This window comes from Ovis aries, chromosome 16 (assembly GCF_016772045.2).
Source record: "Ovis aries strain OAR_USU_Benz2616 breed Rambouillet chromosome 16, ARS-UI_Ramb_v3.0, whole genome shotgun sequence".
Lineage (NCBI taxonomy): Eukaryota > Metazoa > Chordata > Mammalia > Artiodactyla > Bovidae > Ovis > Ovis aries.
In genome coordinates, this window is record NC_056069.1 from 39,232,972 (window position 1) to 39,254,117 (window position 21,146).

At 44.8% G+C, this 21,146-nt stretch overlaps 1 protein-coding gene across 1 annotated transcript; it reads left to right on the forward strand.

Annotated features, from left to right (window-relative positions):
- Positions 1-15,120: 15,120 nt before the first annotated feature.
- Positions 15,121-17,950, forward strand: PR (prolactin receptor). The gene is given in 5 exon segments (NM_001009204.1): positions 15,121-15,190; positions 15,798-15,845; positions 15,848-15,863; positions 15,866-15,910; positions 17,935-17,950. Coding segments are annotated over 5 exon segments (195 nt in total).
- Positions 17,951-21,146: the final 3,196 nt, after the last annotated feature.

The following is a 21,146-nucleotide window of genomic DNA, read 5'->3' on the forward strand; positions in this document are numbered from 1 at the left end:
GATGGAGGAAGGAGGCACCATGTGGAAAACCTGAGAACAAGAGCAGGAAGGCCTCAGTCAATAAATACAGTAGCTTGCAGTTGTATTTAAGGCTTCTGTTCAGATACAATAAAAACAATCACAACCCTTCCCTCTCCGTTGACCAGAGCTTTTCACGTGGTCAAGTCCAAAGTCATAGAGATGAGAAGTGCAACTCCACCCACACACATGGAGTGCAGGTGATGCCTTAAAGAATGACTCACGATGGAAGAGTTGTGAGTTTAGATTTTCTTCAATGACATTGCTGAGGACTATAACCCAGGAGACAGCCTCTCGGGGAGAGAACTCTTCCGAAGACGTTTAAGAGGAGAAAGTTTATCTATGAATTTTGGCTGGGAAAAATATGTGCAATTCAGCATACAGCTTGCAAAATATTGCTGCTGAAATACACACACTGCTATGTATAAAACAGATAACTAACAAGGACCTACGGTATAGCACAAGGAACTCTACTCGACATCTTGTAATTACCTATAATGAAAAAGAATCTAAATAAGAATATATATGTTGTTCAGTTGCTTAGTCATGTCCAACTCTTTGTGACCCCATAGACTGCAGCACGCCAGGCTTCCCTGTCCTTCACCATCTCTCGGAAAGCTTGTTCAAACTCATGTGCATTGAGTCGGTGATGCCATCCAACCATCTCACCCTCTGTTGTCCCCTTCTCCTCGTGCCTTCAATCTTTCCCAGCATCAGTGTCTTTCCTGGTGAGTCGGCTGTTTGCATCAGGTGGCCAGAGTATTGGAGTTTCACCTTCAGCATCAGTCCTTCCAATGTATATTCAGGACTGATTTCCTTTAGGATTGATTGGTTTGATCTCCTTGCAGTCCAAGGGACTCTTAAGAGTCTTCTCCAACACCACAGTTCAAAAACATCAGTTCTTTGGTGCTTAGCCTTCTTTATTGTCCAATGCTCACATCCATACATGACTACTGGAAAAACCATAGCTTTGACTATATGGACCTTTATTGGCAAAGTAATGTCTCTACTTTGCAAGATGCTGTCTAGGTTGTCACTGCTTCCACTGTTTCCCCGTCTATTTGCCATGAAGTGATGGGACCAGATGCCTTGATCTTCATTTTTTGAATGTTGAGTTTTAAGCCAGCTTTTTCACTCTCCTCTTTCACTTTCATCAAGAGGCTCTTTAGTTCCTCTTTGCTTTCTGCCATAAGGGTGGTGTCATCTGTATATCTGAGGTTACTACATTTCTTTATCTTTTATATATATGATATATATAAATATATAATATAATTTTTTAAAATTATATATAAAATATATAATTATATAATAATATTTTATATATGTATAAAATCACCTTGTTGTACACCTGAAACTAATACAGCATTGTAAATCAACTATATTTCAATAATAATTGAAAAAAATTACTGCTGGTCATAATGAATGGATATCTCAAGTTGCTCTTCTATGTGTGGGAAGATGCAAGAACCTGTATTCATTAAAACCCACCCTGAGCTATACACTAGTGGTAAAGTACCTATCTGCCAGTGCAGGAGACATAAGAGATGTGGGTTTGATCCCCTGTCTTGGGAAGATCTCCTGGAGGAGGGCATGGCAACTTACTCCAGGACTCTTGCGTGGAAAATCTCATGGACAGACGAACTTGGTGGGCTACAGTCCATAGGGTTGCAAATAGTCAGACATGACTGAAGTGACTTAGTGTGCATGCACGTATGAGCTATACATCTAACTGTCCAAGGGGCTGTTTTTCCAAAGCTGACTGCCTCATCCTGTTTTCCATCCTGAATTATTCTCAAGGTGCACTGTCAGTCATTCACTGACTGTGGCTGGCTACTTCATCTTTGTAGAGTTGAGTGCTGAGCAGGCTCTTTGTTCTTCTTCGTTCACACAAGAGTGTGTCCACTGCCAATGGATGGGGGTATAGAACCCTCTGACTGGGAGGGAGCACAGAGGTTGGGACTATAATCCAGTCAGCTCACATCCCCATCGCCTCCACTGAAATACTAACTGTAACATTTCTAATGGAGAGGAAGCCACTCTACCGTAGTTCTTCTGCTGTGGGAAGTTCTTGGGTGGGAGAGAGTTAGGAGGGAGAAGCGGTCAACAGTGGGGGGATGGAGAAAATTTAACAAATATTTGTATAGTCCTCCCTGTAGACTGGGCACTATTTAAGCCCATTACAAATACTAACTCATTGAATCTTCATCATAGCTCTAAAGAAGGTTGATCCTTTCTGTATTCCCATTTTAGAGAGACTATGGCACAGAGAATTTAAGCAAGTAAACTGTGATCACACATCTAGTAACTGACAACAAGATTCCAACTCAGATAATTGGTTCCAAAATCTTTCCTCTTAAATATTCTGAAAGAAAGAGGGATAGGAGGATTCTAGCACCATGGATTAATTGGTTGCTGATATGCTGTGATTTTAGGGGAGCAATGAAACCAGTTCCCTCTGGAATGGACAGACGTAGTTTCAGTAAGACATGACATATTTTCCAGAACATACACAGGACTGAACATTCTGAAACCACTGGGGTTTAAGCCACTGTCCTAAGCACTATCATGCATGGTCTCTTCTTTCGCAGATCTTACAGCCTAGTGGAGAAACACACACCTTCAACAACAACAACAAATAATTATAATATGGAAAAATATCATAGGTCAGATGATGGTATATGCTGTAGAGAACAGTGGAGCAAGGCAGGGGATGAGGAAAGTGGAGCAGTGCTGAAGAGGGTTTGAAGACTAGTCAACAAAGGTCTTGCTGATAAGGTGTCAGCAAGCAATGGCCTGAAGGAGGTGAGGGAGATAAATATTTAATGAATGAATGAACGAATATTCAAGCATATTTAGTCTTCCCAGTGAGACATCAAACAAGTTATCTTATTACTCGGCCTTAGCCAGGCTGCCTGGCTCCCTGACATAATTCAAACTGATCTTCCGGTTGAATCCCACACCTCTTCCCGTCATGTGGTTGCTTCTGGCTTCGCCAATGAATCTCCTTCAGGGTGGAAGAGGATACAACCATGATTTTCTCTTTAAATGACTGGGGGTTTGGGGGTTTTTTCTGGGAATATGCAGGGATCGTGTGGTCCTAAATGCTCACCTGTTCTGGGCTGGGAGCGGGAGGAAGGAGACTGATTTGGGCTGTTTTTACTAATCTGTGTGGGCCTTCCCAGGTGGCTCAGCGGGTAATGAATCTGCCTGCAATGCAGGAGACACCAGTTCAATCCCTGAGTCAGGAAGATCCCCTTGATGCGGGCATGGTAACCCACTCCAATATTCTTGTCTGGGGGATCCCAAGAACAGAGGAGCCTTCTGGGCTACAATCCATAAGGTCACGAAGAGTCAGACACGACTCTGCAGACGTGACTGACTGAGCACACACGCACGCACTAGTTTACGTGCTTGCACATGCGCATTACGCAGGACTGAGCATATTTTGACGGGGAAGTGAGCCAGATGTGAAAACAGCTAACAGATTTACTGAGAAATGAGGGAATGGAGGAAATGGGAGTGTGAAGCTTTCGGAAATGTGCAGAGATTAATTCTAACTGATATCAAGAATGCAGAGAGGTGTTTCCCAGCTCTCTAAGAATGAGAGCAACCAGACCAAGAGGAACCAGGACCTTGAAACCAATCAGTCCTCCAAGAAGAACAGGAGAGTGGACAGACAGTGAAAAGAACAGCCAGAAGGCAGATAGGTGACCAGCTGAGCTGCAAGGAGGCAGTATGTGGGAATTCTGCCAGAAAGATGGTCTGGTCACACACTGTGGATGACTGGGGCTGGCAGAATGTGGGATGCAGGCCAGCCCTAGGAGTCACTGGTCCATTATCTGTGACTCTCCATGCCCACTGAAGGGCCTGGTTTGGAGAGAACTAGGGTCTTGACCATTGACCAGGCAGGATCCTGGCACCAGGAATGGAATAGGACCCAATGCAAGCCTTCCCTGGGCTTCTCTCATGGATGGACATTCACCCCAGAACTTCCTGGTAGAGTTCAAGTGGCTCCCCACTGTGGAGAGCCGTGGGCAAGGTGGCCGGGCAGGTCAGGGCATGCTCCAGGCTGAGTGAATAGACCCAGGCTGAAAAGGTTCTATCAGAGAACCCCAGGAGACCATGGAAGGCACACAAACAAGGGTCAAGGTGAGCTGAGTTCTTCGGTTATGATTACAGGGTTTTTTGTTTGGTTTGATTTTGGTTTCTGTACCCTAGTAAGAAAGCTAACCTGTTAAGCAATTGGAGGTCTCGCTAACCTTAGATTGCAGATGTCAACAGGAAGTAGGAAAATAATAACCCCGCAGCCTCAACTGTCAGGGGCAGCAATGAGGGGAGTCTGACCAGGGCTCTGAGGAGAGCAGGGTTCAGTCAGCACAGACAGGAAGGAAGATGAGAGGAAAGGGAAGAAGGAAGGGAGCTGGGATCCATGATGTCTCCCCCAGAGAAAAAGCTGTCTGCAAACTGGCATTAAGCTGGCCTGAAAGTTTTGACTACTCCTAAGCCCTCCTCTTACTTGTGGGGACTCTGAGCCCGGGGAGGTGGCATCAGGGGTGTGCTGCTTCAGTGCTTAACAACTGCTCTCCCAGGAGAAGGAAAGAAGAAGAAAAAAATTCTGATTTTGCCAATTCCCATCATATAAGTGTGGGAATTTATACAATGGCTGCTCTCTCTGACTGATTTCAAGCGACCAACCTGAAGCCCACTGGCTTACAGCATTCCTGAAAATGTAACAGTTGCTTTCTGGTGTGAACCTCCACCCCTGATGGAGAGTCCCTTAGACCTCATAGCCCTTCTCATAAGAAACACTCAGTTCAGTGCAGTCCTTTCAGGAAAGTGCCCTTTCCAGGCCCAGAGGATGGAGGAAGATGCAATCCTATCTCCTAACCAGTATCTGCCTTCCCTAGTCCTTTGTGCTAGAACTGAGGCTTCATAAGGATCATCTAAATGTTTAAATGCCGGTTCTGGTACCAACTGGCAATCAGATAAATAATCCCTGGAGATCTCATGCACACAGTAATGGTTATAGATAACCATGTATTATAACGGAGAAGGTAGTGGCACCCCACTCCGGTACTCTTGTCTGGAAAATCCCGTGGATGGAGGAGCCTGGTGGGCTGCAGTCCATGGGGTCGCTAAGAGTCAGACACAACTGAGCGACTTCACTTTCACTTTTCATTTTCATGCATTGGAGAAGGAAATGGCAACTCACTCCAGTGTTCTTGCCTGGAGAATCCCAGGGATAGAGAAGCCTGGTGGACTGCCGTCTATGGCGTCACACAGTCGTTCACGACTGAAGTGACTTAGCAGTAGCAGTTTGTATTATAATGTTCAGAGTTCCTAAGAGACTAGATTTTAATCATTCCCATCACAGGAAAGAAATGATTGGTTTGTGACTTGATAGAGGTTTTATCTAATGCTGCACAATTATGCCATGCCCTACTAAGTCACTTCAGTCATTTCCAACTCTGCAACCCTGTGTACTGCAACCTGCCAGGCTCCTCTGACCTTGGGTTTCTCCAGGCAAGAGTACTGGAGTGGATTGCTGTGCCCTCCTCTAGAGAATCTTCCCAACTCAGGAATCAAACCCACGTCTGTTACTTCTTCTACCTTGGCAGGCAGGTTCTTTACCACTAGTGCCACCTAGGAAGCCTGCTACACAATTATATTCCAATACAATTTTTTAATTTACAAAAGTACCCCTTCCTAGGTCTCACCCTCCAAAAATGTCAACTCATTATACCTGGGATAAGCAGTGGTGCCCAGGAGAGACTCCAGAAGCAGTGCCCAAGAACATCCACTGCTCTTGAAGGACCAGCCCTAGAGTCCAGCAGCACCCTGAATCAGAGCAGGGTTTGGGAACGGGGTGGGGGTTGCTGAAAGAACCCTTTACTAGAAAGAGAGATGCTTTAGATGGCTCAGAACCCGTGGTCCCAAAGTCCTCTGACCTATCCACCAAACCATGGCCTGTTGGGTTCTGTGCACTGGAGCCTCTTGAAGGTAGGGTCCACTGCTCCTTTGCAGCCATCAGAAGTGAAAAGCTTAACAACCTCAGATCGTGGAGCCCAACTGCAGAGTTCCTTTCCCTCCATCCACTGCTTGCTGGCTGCATGACCTTAGACAACTCATGGAGTGTTTCTCGGCCCCAGGTCCTCATCTGTGAAAGGGCCTGGCATGTAGTGCATTCTACATGAGGGTTTGTCAATTTTATCACCATGCAGTTCTGAGCCCACTGGGGGCTTTTAAGATAAGGTTGGTGGTTTAAACCACTTACCCCCATGAACTTCTGTTTCCTCACCTTTTACTTGAGAGCAGTGAAGTAGTGGTGGGAACAATAATAGCTTTCCTGCCCACTGCACAGGACTATTCTAAGAATAAACTAAGACTGTGAGGGGAAAGTGCTTTAAAATCTATAGATCACCATGTAAATGTTTTGTCATTTTGTCTTTGAGGTTGTTAATTTGAGGCAGGACTCCCAGTCTCCTGAGTGGGTTCCCATTTCTTCTGTGCTGCCTGCACTGTGTGATGGTGGGCAGAGCCTCTCTGAGAATTGGTTTCCTCTCCCATCCAGGGGAGCCTCCCAACAGAGGCATAATATGTGTTAGGTGGCATTAGTGGTTCCTGGCCCTGGCTTTATATTAAAATCATCTGGAGGGCTTTGTTAAAATGTCCACGTGCTTATGGATCCAATTCTGAATCGATCAGAATTTCTTGGTACAAGATGTAGAAGTTGGTCCTTTTAGTAAGTTCCCTTTGTTGTTCAGTTGCTAAGTCATGTCTGACTCTGTGACATCATGGACTGCAGCACACCAGGCTTCCCTGTCCTTCACCATCTGCTGGAGTTTTCTCAAACTCACGTCCATTGAGTCAGTGATGCCATCCAACCATCTCATCCTCTGTTGTCCACTCCTCCTTCTTTCCTCAGTCTCTCCCAGCATCAGGGTCCTTTCCAATGAGTCAGCTCTTCACATCAGGTAGCCAAAGTATCAGAGCTTCAGCTTCAGCATCAGTCCTTCCAATGAGTATTCAAGGTTGATTTCCTTTAGGATTGACAGGTTTGACCTCCTTGCAGTCCAAGGGACTCTCAAGAGTCTTCTGCAGCACCACAGTTGGAAAGCGTCAATTCTTCGGCGCTCAGTCTTCTTTATGGTCCAACTCTCACATCCATAAATGGCTTCATGGTTCTAATGTGAATCTAATGGCCCCCTACATGGTCCTAATGTGAGTCCTGGATTGAAAACCACTGAAATCTGTGGAACAGCTCTGTAAACTGCAAAACATAATGTACAATTTGTGGATTTTTTTTTTATTGTTGTTAGTTGATGATCTTGTGAGGAACTAGTTCCTCTGAAAGTCGGCCCAAAGGGCATTTTCCACCATCTGCCTGAAGGCTGCACTGACTAGGGAGAATTGAAACTCACTCAGTTCGTGTTCTTGCCTTCAAGCCAAGGAGGCTAAATGAAAACAAGCCTCTCTCAAATCAAAGATCCTGCTGGGATGTTGGGGCCAGTGAGTGGTGTTGGTTTAATTGGATTTGGAAGCCATGCCACCAGCCGTGGGGAAGCATTCAGTATTCTGTTTTATTAAAGTGACTCCTGTGCAAAGGCACATGTATCACCCTGTGCATTTACCCAGTCAGGTTAAGGGCCAGAAGGTCTTTCTATGTGCGTCCCCAGATGTGATTCCAACCCCTAACTTGGCTCCAGTTGGCACAGTTGCAATCTCTGCCCATTGTCTGCCTCTTTCAGCACATGGCCATGCCATGCCCCACACACCCCCTCTGCTTAGATGCCTCTTTACAGACAGAGTCTTCTGAGATTCACAAGAGAGGAGGGAGGGGGTGGCTGGAATCAGACATGGACATTTTTGACTAGTCTCTCTAATATTTCTAGTAACATCTACACCACCATGATAGTCTAACTAAACTGCTAGGTTCAGCTGGGATGGTCATTTTATATAGACGTGATTCCCTAATGGAAGGTGCCAGATGTTCCCCGCCGAAGGGTATCTCAGGCCAAGGGATGAGATGGCCACCTGTTTGAGAAGCAATAAAATGGAAACTTGATCACTGCAGAGATTAAAAAATAATAACAATAATGGGTGACATATGAGCAAGAGTCTGGCTTGGAAAGCTCACAGACTAATGTGTGAGTCTGATTTCTGGGCCATGGATTGATAAACTTCACTGCTGTGGGCACACGTTTGCATTGAACCCAGGAAGAGCTGGAAGCTTCATATCCTCACACCCTTGGGCCAGGGCTGCATCTCCAACATTCAATGTCTGCATTTAAGAGCAGCTGCCATGTGGTCCTGAAAATTTCTTCAGGTTCCCCTGTCAAAGACAGGATGCTAAATTCACTCCAAATCCAGAGTTTGTTAATACTACCACAGGACCACTTCCTCTGTGTGCAGAATTTCCTCCTCTATCTTAGATTCTTGTTCTGCTTTTCCAGCTTTAAGGCTTCAGTGATACACTTATTCTACAGATATTGACTATTGATTTCGACACATTTTACTTTCTTCTGTTACAAAATTACTGCTGACAGTGCCTGCACCCATGAAATTAAAAGATACTTGCTCCTTGGAAGGAAAGCTATGATGAACCTAGACGACATATTAAAAAGCAAAGACATCACTTTGCTGATGACGGTCCATATAGCCAAAGCTATGGTTTTTCCAGTAGTCACGTATAGCTGTGAGAGTTGGACCATAAAGAAGGCTTCAGTCCAGTTCAGTCTCTCAGTCCTCTCTGACTTTTTGTGACCCCATGAATCACGGCACAACAGGCTTCCCTGTCCATCACCAATTCCTGGAGTTCACTCAAATTCATGTCCATCGAGTCAGTGATGCCATCCAGCCATCTCATCCTCTGTCGTCCCCTTCTCCTCCTGCCCCCAATCCCTCCCAGCATCAGGGTCTTTTCCAATGAGTCAACTCTTTGCATGAGGTGGTCAAACTATTGAAGTTTCAGCTTTAGCATCAGTCTTCCAGTGAACACCCAGGACTGATCTCCTTTAGGATGGACTGGTTGGACCTCCTTTCAGTCCAAGGGACTCTCAAGAGTCTTCTCCAACACCGCAGTTCAAAAGCATCAATTCTTTGGCACTCAGCTTTCTTCACAGTCCAATTCTCACGTCCATACATGACTACTGGAAAAACCATAGCCTTGGCTAGATGAACCTTTGTTGACAAAGTAATGTCTCTGCTTTTGAATATGCTCTCTAGGTTGGTCATAACTTTCCTTCCAAGGAGTAGACATCTTTTAATTTCATGGCTGCAGTCACCAACTGCAGTGATTTTGGAGCCCCCAAAAATAAAGTCTGACACTGTTTCCATTGTTTCCCCATCTATTTCCCATGAAGTGATGGGACCAGATTCCATGATCTTCGTTTTCTGAATGTTGAGCGTTAAGCCAACTTTTTCACTCTCTTCTTTCACTTTCATCAAGAGGTTTTTTAGTTCCTCTTCACTTTCTGCCGCAAGGGTGGTGTCATCTGCATATCTGAGGTTATTGATATTTCTCCTGGCAATCTTGATTCCAGCTTGTGCTTCTTCCAGCCCAGCATTTCTCATGATGTACTCTGCATAGAAGTTAAATAAGCAGGGTGACAATATACAGCCTTGATGTACTCCTTTTCCTATTTGGAACCAGTCTGTTGTTCCATGTCCAGTTCTAACTGTTGCTTCCTGACCTGCATATAGGTTTCTCAAGAAGAGGTCATGTGGTCTGGTATTCCCATTCCTTTCAGAGTTTTCCATAGTTTCTTGTGATCCACACAGTCAAAGACTTTGGCATAGTCTTAGTGCCAATAAATTGATGCTTTCAAGTTGGAGGGCTGGAGAAGGCTCTTGAGAGTCCCTTGGACAGCAAGGAGATCAAACCTGTCAATCCTAAAGAAAATCAACCCTGTATATTTATTAGAAGGATGGTTTTGAAGCTGAAGCTCCAATATTTTGGCTGCCTGATGCAAAGAGATGACTCATTGGAAAAGACCCTGATGCTGGGAAAGATTGAAGGTAGGAGGAGAAGGGGGCAACGGAGGATGAGATGGTTAGATAGCATCACTGACTCAATGGATGTGAATTGGAACAAAGTCTGGGAGATAGTGAAGGACAGGGTAGCCTGGTGTGCTGCCGTCAATCCATGGGGTTGCAAAGAGTCAGATACAACTTAGCAACAACACCAGCAACAACAGAGCTTGTATAATGGCCCTAATCTTGAGCCTGGTATGAAATAGGTAAACCCTCCTGCTGCTTGCTCCTCCCACCCTGAGCAGATTATCTCCTCTGTTTTCCAAACTAAATGTTGGCATTCGATATTAGAAACAAAAGCCAGATTCCTAGAAATCAAAAAGTACTGTGGGGTTCTCACCATGTTCTGTTAGCCTCAGGCCATCAAACAGGTAGAGCTGCAGGCAGGTAAGGAGACCCAGAGTGTAGAGGACCTGACCCAGCAGACCCCAAAGGAAGCAACACAGTTCCTAACATTTCAGACCATGAATGGATGTATTTAAAATTTGCTGCAAGAAATGAGATGGTTTGCATTTTTAGGACAAGACAGGCATTGGAAACTTAATTTGCATTTATAATCAAGATGTATGGCAGGCGGTATCCTAACCATTAAAGGTAGAGAACAAAAAGTTGGGAAAGAACATAAAGCAGGTATAAGGTATGTGGGTCTCCTCTGCCATCAGAATCTTGATAAGTCTTAGCAAAATTCAAAGTTTATCAAAAACTGGAAACCTCAAATGTCCATCAAGAGTAGAATGAGGAAATAAATTATGGTCTTTCTTTCAGTGTACTATGAAGATGAATGACGTGAACTAAAAATGAATTTTTAGTAAAACTCCATGTAACAACACAGATGAATCATACAACAATGTGAAATGAAAGAAGCCAGACACGCACAGTCAAAATATGCGTATTGTATGATTCTGTTTCTATAAAGTCCAAAAGTAAGCAGAACTCATCTTCAGTGTTAGAAGTCAGAAAACTGGTTCCTCTTGGAAAGGGTCGGGTAGAGACTGGGAGGAGGCACTGGGGGAATTTCTAGGATGCTATTAGTGTTCTGTTTCTTGACCTGGTTGTAACATAGACGTGTCCATCTTGTGATAATTCATTGAGCAGAATACTTGTGATTTGTGCATTTCACATTTGTGACAGTCCTTCAAGAAATTCAAATCTTGGATGGAACCCTGCTTGTCTGTGGTAATTAAGCTTGCAAGAGTTAGGTAGGTCCTCCAAACCCCTGCCCTCCATGCTAGGCCCATTTCTAGAGTCAGAGGAGCTCAGCCAAAAATCTGAGTAGAACATCAGAGCAACAGTGACAAATGAGGCAAGACAAGGTGAGAACTGTGTTTGCCTCAGAACCACCTGACACCAGGTCTTGGGAACAAGTCCCACAAAAGTGTAGCACTGAGATTTCTGGCGTTTGGGTTGGTTCAGGGGCCGGATGAACTAGAATATGCAGATAGAGTCTACCTAGGGTAGAGAGTGAAAGCTCAGGTCTGTTATTTTTAACTCTCAGGAGACCCTCCTCCCCCAGCCTTCTCTCCTATGAAATGCTCTCCCTGCTGTGGACAGTGGAATCTGCCCAAGCTATGGGACCATGGCTCTGATTTTGCATCAGGGAGAGTGGGTCTTGTTTCTCAGAAGAGCAAGTGGCCAGGGCAAAAATTGCCAGACTGGGGACTTCCCAGTTGGTCCAGTGGTTAAGAATCTGCCTTCCAATGCAGAGGATGAAGGTTCCATCCCTGATTAGGGAACTAAAATCCCCTGTGCTGCAGGGCAACTAAGCCCATGCACCCAAATAAATAAACATTAAGGAAAAAAGACTGCCAGACTGCTTTCTCAAGTTTTTCCCTGTGTAGATGAGACTTGGCTTAATGGGAAAGGTGAAGAAGGGGAGCTTTCCAGGCTTAGCATTGATGCACAGAATGAGAAGAAAGGGGAGGGTGGCATTCTACCACAGTGGGACATACACTGTGACAATGGATATTAGGTAACGGGTGGAACATAGAGACAGTAGAATCTTTAAGGATTTGGAAGCAAGGAAGCCAAAGCAGTTTGTCATGGGCAAGGCATGAGGGTGCTGACTTGCTACAGACCTGCTTTTCCGTTTTCATTCTTGAATTTTCAAACCACAGTCACACTCAGAGAGCTATTGAGGAATGAGGCCAACATCATTGTCCTCTGGTGGCGGTATGAGGTTCACTTTTTCCTAGTTGAACTGCCAACATTTGGAGCCATTTGCCACTATAACCATCACTGCAAGCAGTCTGTGGACACTCTGGATGTTCCAGCCCAAGCTGGAGTGAATAATCTTGATCAAGATCATGCTTGCGATGGGGAAGTGAACTCAAACAATAAAGTTTTATTTAAGTTGCTTACACTTTTTCATTGAAGTATAGTTGGTTTACAAATGTGTTAGTTTCTGGTGTACAACAAAGTGATTCAGATTTTAGATCTGAATATAATATCTGATCCAAACATTCAAATATTTTTGGGGGGGTTCTCTTCCATTATAGGTTATTATATGATATTGAATATAGTTCCCTGTACTGTATAATAATACTTTGTTGTTTATTTTATATATAGGAATGTATATCTGTTTATCCCAAACGGTTAATTTATCCCTTTCCCACTCACTTTCCCCTTCGGTAACAGTAAGTTTGTTTTCTATGTCTGTGAGCCTATTTCTTTCTGTAAATATGTTCATTTGTATCATCTTTTAGATTCCACATGTAAATAATATCATATGCTATTTGTCTTTCTTTCTCTGACTTACTTCACTTAGTATGAGAATCTCTAGGTCCATCCATGTTACTGCAAATGGCGTTATTTCAGTCATTTTTATGGCTGAGTAATATTCCATTGTGTATATATACCAGATCTTCTTTGTCTATTCATCTGTCCATGGACACTTAGATTGCTTGCATGTCTTGTCTATTGAATATAGTGTTACAGTGACATTCGGGTATATGTATCTTAGATAAATGCCAAGGAGTGAGATTGCTGAATCATATGGTAACTCTGTTTTTAGTATGAGACAAAATTTATCCCCAGCCTAGTGTTCACTATTCATAAAAAAATGGTCCATGCACAGTGGGAGATGTGCCTAGTGCAGGAAGAGACCACAGTAGGTGATCAGGTTAACATTCAGCATAGCACCCGTTGAAGTGGGAAGTTGGGATTATCTTTCTCTCTGAAGGTTTATTTACTCCAGCACTGTGTTTGCCCTGCTGGAGAGTAAGATGCAGAGTAAATTGGGAATCATTATTGAAACACAGTAATGGGACTGCAATGAGAGTGTCCAGTTCCCAGACACGGCGGTTTCAAGAAAGCAGAAAGTGCACATGGCTACTTACCAGATTCCAGGATATCTTAGGAATAAAATGCTTCCTGAAAGCACTTTTATTGGAAAATGTTATTTAGAAGAGTTTCAGGTTTATTTTAGAACTTTTTCAGTCAGTGGGTAGCACACCCATCCCCAGGCCAAGCTGAGATCACAAGATGTGCAGGACAAAGAACTCTTTCAGGCCTCAGTGGACCCAGTGAAACTGGATTAGGGCGAACAACAGTGTTTAAGATCCTTGGAGGCAGGCATGGCCACTCTGCTGTCTCTCTGCTTCATAATTTCTCAACTTCTACCCTTTCCGCTGCTATCTTTTTCCTGTTCCATTTTCCAGTTTCAATCCCCAACATAAAACCCCGAACCTGTATCGTCACTGAGAATTCTATTTCCAAGTATGTCTCAAGGGACATGATAGCAGGTGGAAAGAACTTCAAGAAGTTGTTTGTTAGGTGATGTCTGGCTGGCAGATGGAGATCCACCCTCTGACCAGGAGGAGTTGGCAAAGCCTGGTCTTTTCAAGGCTCATCAAGCAGCATTCAGTATTTTCCAACATCCCTGGATGGGCGGCCTTGCTCCTGCATGCCCTTCCCCCAATTTTTAAAAAAAAATGTAAAATTTAAAAGGAAAATGTAAGTCATGGGCTTCCAAGAATTTATACTTACTTCATCAGATCTATTGTTTTCCAAGAGTTGTTTGGAGTCCAAAGAGGCTAATGAGTCTTTTCCAAATGTCTTTCAAAATCCTTTCTTCTTAAAAGGACATTTAGAGGCTTTGAAAATTGTTCCAAGGGTAAAAATAATATTAATAATAAATTTCTCAAAACTCTCAACCCCTGTAGGTTCAAAATTTGCTTAATTCTTCAAATGCAAAGGACTTTGAATTGTTACTGGGAATTGTCAATTTTTGCTTATGAGGCTTTTCCAAAGGGTAAGAGTCATCACATGGAAGTCCACTAGAGTTCACTACATGGCTCACAGCCTTGTCCGTGAGCTGGGACACTTCTAGAGTCTTCAGAAGCAGAACCTTCAAGAGAGCCTTCCCCCTTTTTCTTGGTGGCATCCATGGGGCCAGGTGGGAGTTAAACTGAAAGCATCAACTTTTCAGCCTGCCTTATTTTTGGCTAGTAGATCAGAGTCCTCCCAGAACAGTTCTATTGTAGGGCATGCAATCTGTATCACATAAAACAGGTGATCTATTATTGGGTGGCTTCACTGGTGGCTCAGACAGTAGAGAATTCACCTGCAATGCAGGAGACAAGGTTCCAACCCTGGGTCAGGAAGATCCCCTGGAGAAGGGAATGGCTACCCACTCCAGTATTCTTGCCTGAGAAATCCCGTGAACAGAGGAGCCTGGCAAGCTACAGTCCATGGGGTTTCAGAGTCAGATACAACTGAGCAACTAACCCTGTGGGGTGCAAAGAGAACAATTTTTCCTTAGGGTGTGTGCAAAGGAGCCCTTTGTGCTCAGCTGACCTTGAACGTTGTCTTCGGATGACCTCTGGTGGTGGAATTTTTCCCAGCATATGCACAGCTATGTTTCTGAGCCAAGCTATCCTTGTTACATTTTCCTACATTCCTTTCCTCCTGTTTTGTTATTCACATTCAGCAAGGAGCAAGAATCAGTTGCAAACACTCAGAATAAAGTGGTGCATGTGCCTCACCAGACTTTTGGTGTTTCAAAAAGTTGCCTGTGCCTTCTCTTTCAGTGAACCTCTGATATATTTCCTGTGGAAAGAGGAAGGAGCCAACATGAAGGAAAATGCAGCATCCAGAGTGCTTTTCATTCTGCTACTTTTTCTCTTCGCCAGCCTTCTGAATGGTAAGTAAGAGACTGTCCTGTTCTCTTTCACTTCCTGGGTTATTTGTACAAGAGGAAGGGAGAATCCATCCCAGTCCTTTTGCAGCACAGTTACAGGAAATGAAAATGTCCATGGCATTTGCTTCTCTTCAATTATTTACAATATTATGGGGATTAAAATGAAGGCAAACATTAATGCAAAAGACTGGATGCAGTTAATGCCACATCCTGTCACCATGCTCTGACTTCCATCCTCATTCTGGGAGTGCAGAGAAACAACCCTGCCAGGGACATATCACAATCTCAGTCCAGGTTCTATCCCTTACTGGCTGTGCAACCTTGAGCCAGTTAACTTAGTTCCCGGGATTTACACTCTTTCAAAGTGAGGATAATGACGTTTCCTCCACCTCAGATGAAAAGTTGTGTGAGAAAAATCTTTGAAAACCTGTAAAGAGATCTAAGGGGATTGCTGTTACATGGTGGAAAACAGGGACACTCAACTCTGCTATGCGGGAAATTAAATTCACAAGTAGACTAGCACATGCGAGCCTATGTGTGTACATTTCAGTGTGTCTACTCCAGTCTATTTGTAAGTGTGTATACTTGTGTATATCTCTGTATCTACTAGCTTCCCTGTACGTACCTGGTGGAAAATGCTCCTCTGTGTGTACCTATATGCATACCCATTTGTGGGTGCATATTTCTGCATATGTATCTATGTGTGGACCAGTATCTACTTCTGTAAGTATGCAGCTGCATATATTGTTCCTCTGTGATCTGAGGGTGTGTTTCTGATATGAGCTCTTCTGTCTGAGCACGTGTGTGTTGGGGGTGGGGAGTACCTCTGTGTTTGTGTGCATTTTACAGGGAAAGTGAGACCGTCCATTCACTGTAACCATCTCTTCTAAAGTGGGTGAAAGAAACATTTGACTAATTACATTTCACAGCGTTACCTTCCTCTCTTGAGTTTTCTCGAGGTACTGTTAATAACCAGTGAAATGTGAGAGAGAGAAGCTTTCAGAAAGAGAAAAAGGAATGTGGAGATTGGTACAATCCATATGGAAACTTTAAGTATTCAACTAAGCCCCAAATAATCAACAGTTGCCTTAACTGGCTTCTAAATATGCTCATTATTGAGCTGTAAACTTCGTGTGTTTTTAAAATATAAGTTTTTCCTTCCACCTCACACACTCCTCCCTAGCCACAAGAAAAATCAAACAAAAAATCACTTCACTCTGTGAAATTGTCCTGAAGAAATATTCCCTAGAGGTCAAGCAATGTTCCAAAATGGGCAGAGCTAAGCCCAGACTGGCTGGCATGAACGGTTTTCAGGGGATCTAGGAGCTGGCTGGGCTCCAGCTGACTCAGCCCAGAGACCTTGGCCCAGCCTTGTATCCCATCATCCCATTCCATTCAGTTCTTTCTGGCCAGTTTTGCCTAGTGCCCTCCTTCCCACCCATGTCCTCCTCTGAACTTCTTCTTCCTGATGCTGCTTTGCTAGCAGTTATAGCTCGGAAGCCAGCCTGAGGGATGAAGGACCAGTGTGGTGGAAAACAGACAGGCCCCCAAGGTTCAAGGATCGCCTCCTGGAAGCGCCCCTCTCTGCTCTGGATTTCCTGAATGAAACACCACGTGGGGTTACATGGCTGGGGATACGGGGACTCTTTCCCTCCCTGGACCTGACAGATAAGGAACAGAAGAGGGGCTTCGGTGGCTAGGCAACTCGAAAACTCCATCCACATTGGGTTTTCCACATCACCTTTTTCAGCCCCACTAGCTTCCAGCTGGGACTAGATAATGATGGTAGCTCCTAACCAGGAGAACAGCTACCCACTCAGCCGCCTCTAGGCGCTCCCATGCCTCCTACCCCCAAAAAGAGCCAAGAATTACAAAAGAACCCTTGGCTGTCTCACCACATAAAGACCCAGGGAGAGAGGGGAAATATATATACAAAAAGGGGACTGAAAACCCAGCTTCAGAAGCGGAGACAGGGAGGATGGGAGCCACACTGTGAGACTGAATCATAGGTCAAAGCTGAACAGAATCAAGGAAGAGTGAAGCAGAAAAGGAAGGGATGGAGAAGATGAGCGGAGAAGCAGCTAGAGGGGGAGCATGGGTGACACAGTGAAAGAGCAAAAGAGCAGAGAATTGGGTTCACTATGTGGGAGTGGCAGAAAGATGGGGGTCAGTGAGCAGAAGACAGAGGTCCAGGGAGCATCGGATCAGCAAATGATCACAGGATGTTTGTGTCTCAAGGCGAATTCTTTTTAAATGACCACCTTGGTGCTGTGGACACATATCTGCTCCACAGACACCTTGGGATTCTGGAAGGGCCAGATCCTGCTCAATCCATGTGTATCCCTTGCACCCTTGCTGCTCACCATTGGTGAAATGTTACAGTTAGTCACCGATCCTGGGTTGCTGGTATCTGCATCTCGCAGTACGTGCACACACACTCACATACACACACACCCCATCACAAAGCTCTCTCTCTCTCTCTCTGAATCCTGCCAACTTCAGGGCAGCCCACAGAAGAATGTTGCAGGATGCTGACATCTTGGCACTTCTGAGTCCTACCTCCCACCCCTAGGCCTACTCTCCCTGAGACCTCATCACTGGCCTGGCCCCATCTACCTGCTTCTGTCACCAAAAGAATGGTCAAAGATTTGAACGGACCTTAATGTTGACTCCAGTACCTTCTGACAGCAGAATGGTCACAGAGTTGAATGGACCTCCATATTGACTCCAGTACCTTCTTTTTCTAGGACAGTCACCTCCTGAAAAACCCAAGCTTATTAAATGTCGGTCTCCTGGAAAGGAAACGTTCACCTGCTGGTGGGAGCCCGGGGCAGATGGAGGACTTCCTACCAATTACACACTGACTTACCGCAAGGAAGGGTAAAATGTTCTCTTCTCTCCTAGCAAAACAAACCCCACTTGGGTATCCTCGCCCTCCAGGACATAGGACCACTGACCCTGGGTTAATTTCCGTGCTTCCCTGAATGGGCACTGATAACCTCCCACTACTGAGGGCAGGGACTCTAACGTCCACGTCCACATCCTCCTCCTAATGTCCCAGCCGGGCTCCCTCGTGTCCATAAACTCCACCACCAACGAGGTGACACCAATCCATCCGTGTTACCGTCGCCTGTCGTGAGCTTGAGTTGTACCCCAAAGTCACATGTAAGTGTTTCCCAAGTTAATTTTGGGTGCTTATCTATCAACCTTGTGCCAGTTGTCATTTTTTTTTATAATCATTGCTTTTGCAATCTAAGAGTATTATTATGTAATCCTTGACAACTGTGGTACATTAGCTGTTTGAACTTGTTTCACATACAAGAAAATAACAAGCCCTACAAGGAAAGGAAGATGAGGTTTTTCCTTAGGAAATCCAAGGACCCATGATCTCCCAGATTGGGTACTGGGAGCTAAAAAATTGCAGTGCAAACTCAACAGGGCCATCTCTGGGCAAGGAGTTCGTCACAGTTACGGTGAGACCCTCCTGGAAATCCAGGGATGGCTGTATATCCTTCCCAGTGAAGAAAACATTTACTTAAGAAACAGCTGGCCTGCCTCCCAGTGACTGCACTTAGTGGTACACAAAGCTGACATCCCCCGTGAGACCCAAAGAGGTGTCAGACACACAGCCCTCAGGAGCTCAAAGCAGCAGCATGGTGAAACAAGCCTGCTCACCTGTGTAACAAGTCTTGCGTGGAGCCCCCAGGTCTAAATGTGAGCAGCCTGAGGAGCCTCTGGGACCAGAAGTACCTCCTTTCAGAGTCAGTCTCCTCTGTGGCTACCTGAGTGTAGTTGGAAATATACTGCAGTTTGTATCCCTTCAGCTTTTCTAGTCACATGTAATTCAACACATTTGTGCAATAACTGCTGCCTTGGGCATGCCCGCCTCCACACCACCCTGGTTTGTATGATGCAAGAGAAAGTCCTGAGATGACCCAATGGTAATTTCCTGAGGATGGCGGTGCCTTGGCCACGGAAAACTCAAGTGTATATTGGCAGGGGGCGTATAGTACAAAGTCCACAACAATCTGTAGACAGGAAGGGTTGGTGAGAAACAGAGTCACTGGGGCTCTGATGTGACTCCTCCCCCCCTTCTCCAGCTCTTCCTCCCTGAGTCACTCCTCGCTGACATGGACAGGGTCGAGAAGCTTGGGGAACCCTTCTCCAGCTCTGTTTTTCGCCTGTCCCTCCAAATTCAGTTATATTGACATACTAGGCTCTCTACACCACTTTTTAAAAAAAAAAAAACTAGAGTCTTTATACCACCTTCTTGGTGGTGGTAGTTTAGTTGCTAAGTCATGTCTGACTCTTGTGACCCCATAGACTATAACCCACCAGGCTCCTCTGTCCATGGGATTCTCCAGGCAAGAATACTGGAGTGGGTTGCCATTTCCTTCTCCAGGGGATCTTCCTGACCCAGGGATCAAGCCCATGTCTCCTGTATTGCAGGCAGATTCTTTACCACTGAGCCAGCGAGGAAGCTCCATACCACTTTCTTACTGACTCCTAATATGTTACTTGTTGCAGAGAAACACTCATCCATGAATGTCCAGACTACAAAACCGGGGGCCCCAACTCCTGCTACTTTAGCAAGAAGTACACCTCCATATGGAAGATGTATGTCATCACAGTAAGCGCCATCAACCAGATGGGAATCAGTTCCTCAGATCCACTTTATGTGGACGTGACTTACATAGGTAAGGGGATGTGTGACAGGTGAAGAATGTGTTAATTTGATATGAATCTACCGAGAGTTAAACTCAGTTTAAGTCTCCTTGTCTTAGGGATGGATCCCCGAAAGGAAAGATGAAAAAATTCACAATATCCTCACCAACTGAGTGTTTTAAGCCCATTTGTATTCTTGACAGTAAGACAGTAAAGATCCTTGTGCCTTCCCTTGACCCTTCTTCCCACTCCCTTGCACCCAGCAGCAATGTTCTATTAGCTTCCCTTGTCAGTCCTTCTTTCCAGCCCATCCCCTGCAACCAATGTCCCCTTCCCCCTTGGCAAGCTGGGGTCTCCTTTCTGAGATTTCTCTCCCTGAAACACACTGCTTCGTGGAGTAGCAACTCTTAGAAGACATTCATCTGCTTCTCCACCCACAGGAATTTCTCCAGCTACTTTGCCCCAAATTCAGTTCTCAATATGCATATGTTCCTCAGCAACTGGAGTATTCTTCTCAAAATAAACTATACTTGGGGAGTAAATAGTGCTACTTGAACAGAAGGCTGAAGTGCAAGATCAAAACCATGAGGTTTGGAGAACACATGAGTAAAGTAAAACAAAAATCTGTCTAAGAGCTGCTTCTTGCTTTGCATGAGCAACACTGAGCTTCAGGGCGATGAGGCATAACTGCAGTGGCCTCTGTGGTTTGGTTGTTGTTGTTGAGTCTCTCAGTCGTGTCCGACTCTTTGTGACCCCACGGACTGAATCACACCAGGCTTCCCTGTCCTTCACTATCTCCTGTAGTTTGCTCAAACTCATGTCTATTGAGTCGGTGATGCCATCCAACCATCTCATCATCTGTTGCCCACTTCTGCTCCTGCCCTCAGTCTCTCCCACATTGGGATCTTTTCCAATGAGTTGGCTCTTCACATCAGGTGGCCAAAGTATTGGAGCTTCAGCTTCAGCATCAGTCATTCCAGTGAATATTCAGGGTTGATTTCCTTTAGGATTGACTGATTTGATCTCCTGACAGTCCAAGGGACTCTCAACAGTCTTCTCTAGTACCAAAGTTCAAGGGCATCAATTCTTCGGCTTTTGGTTGAGTAGCAATGACAAAGGGAATCTTAGGACAAGAGATGGCTTGGCCAGGACTGGATTCAGCCTTTCTATTAGGTTGCCTAAGGAGTAGCTAATTAGGTTCAAGGTCACCAAAGTCTTCCTGACTTACCTAGCACCAACAGACAAAGAAAATCAGGCTAAGGCTCTCAAGTATTGGGCTATATATCATCCTATT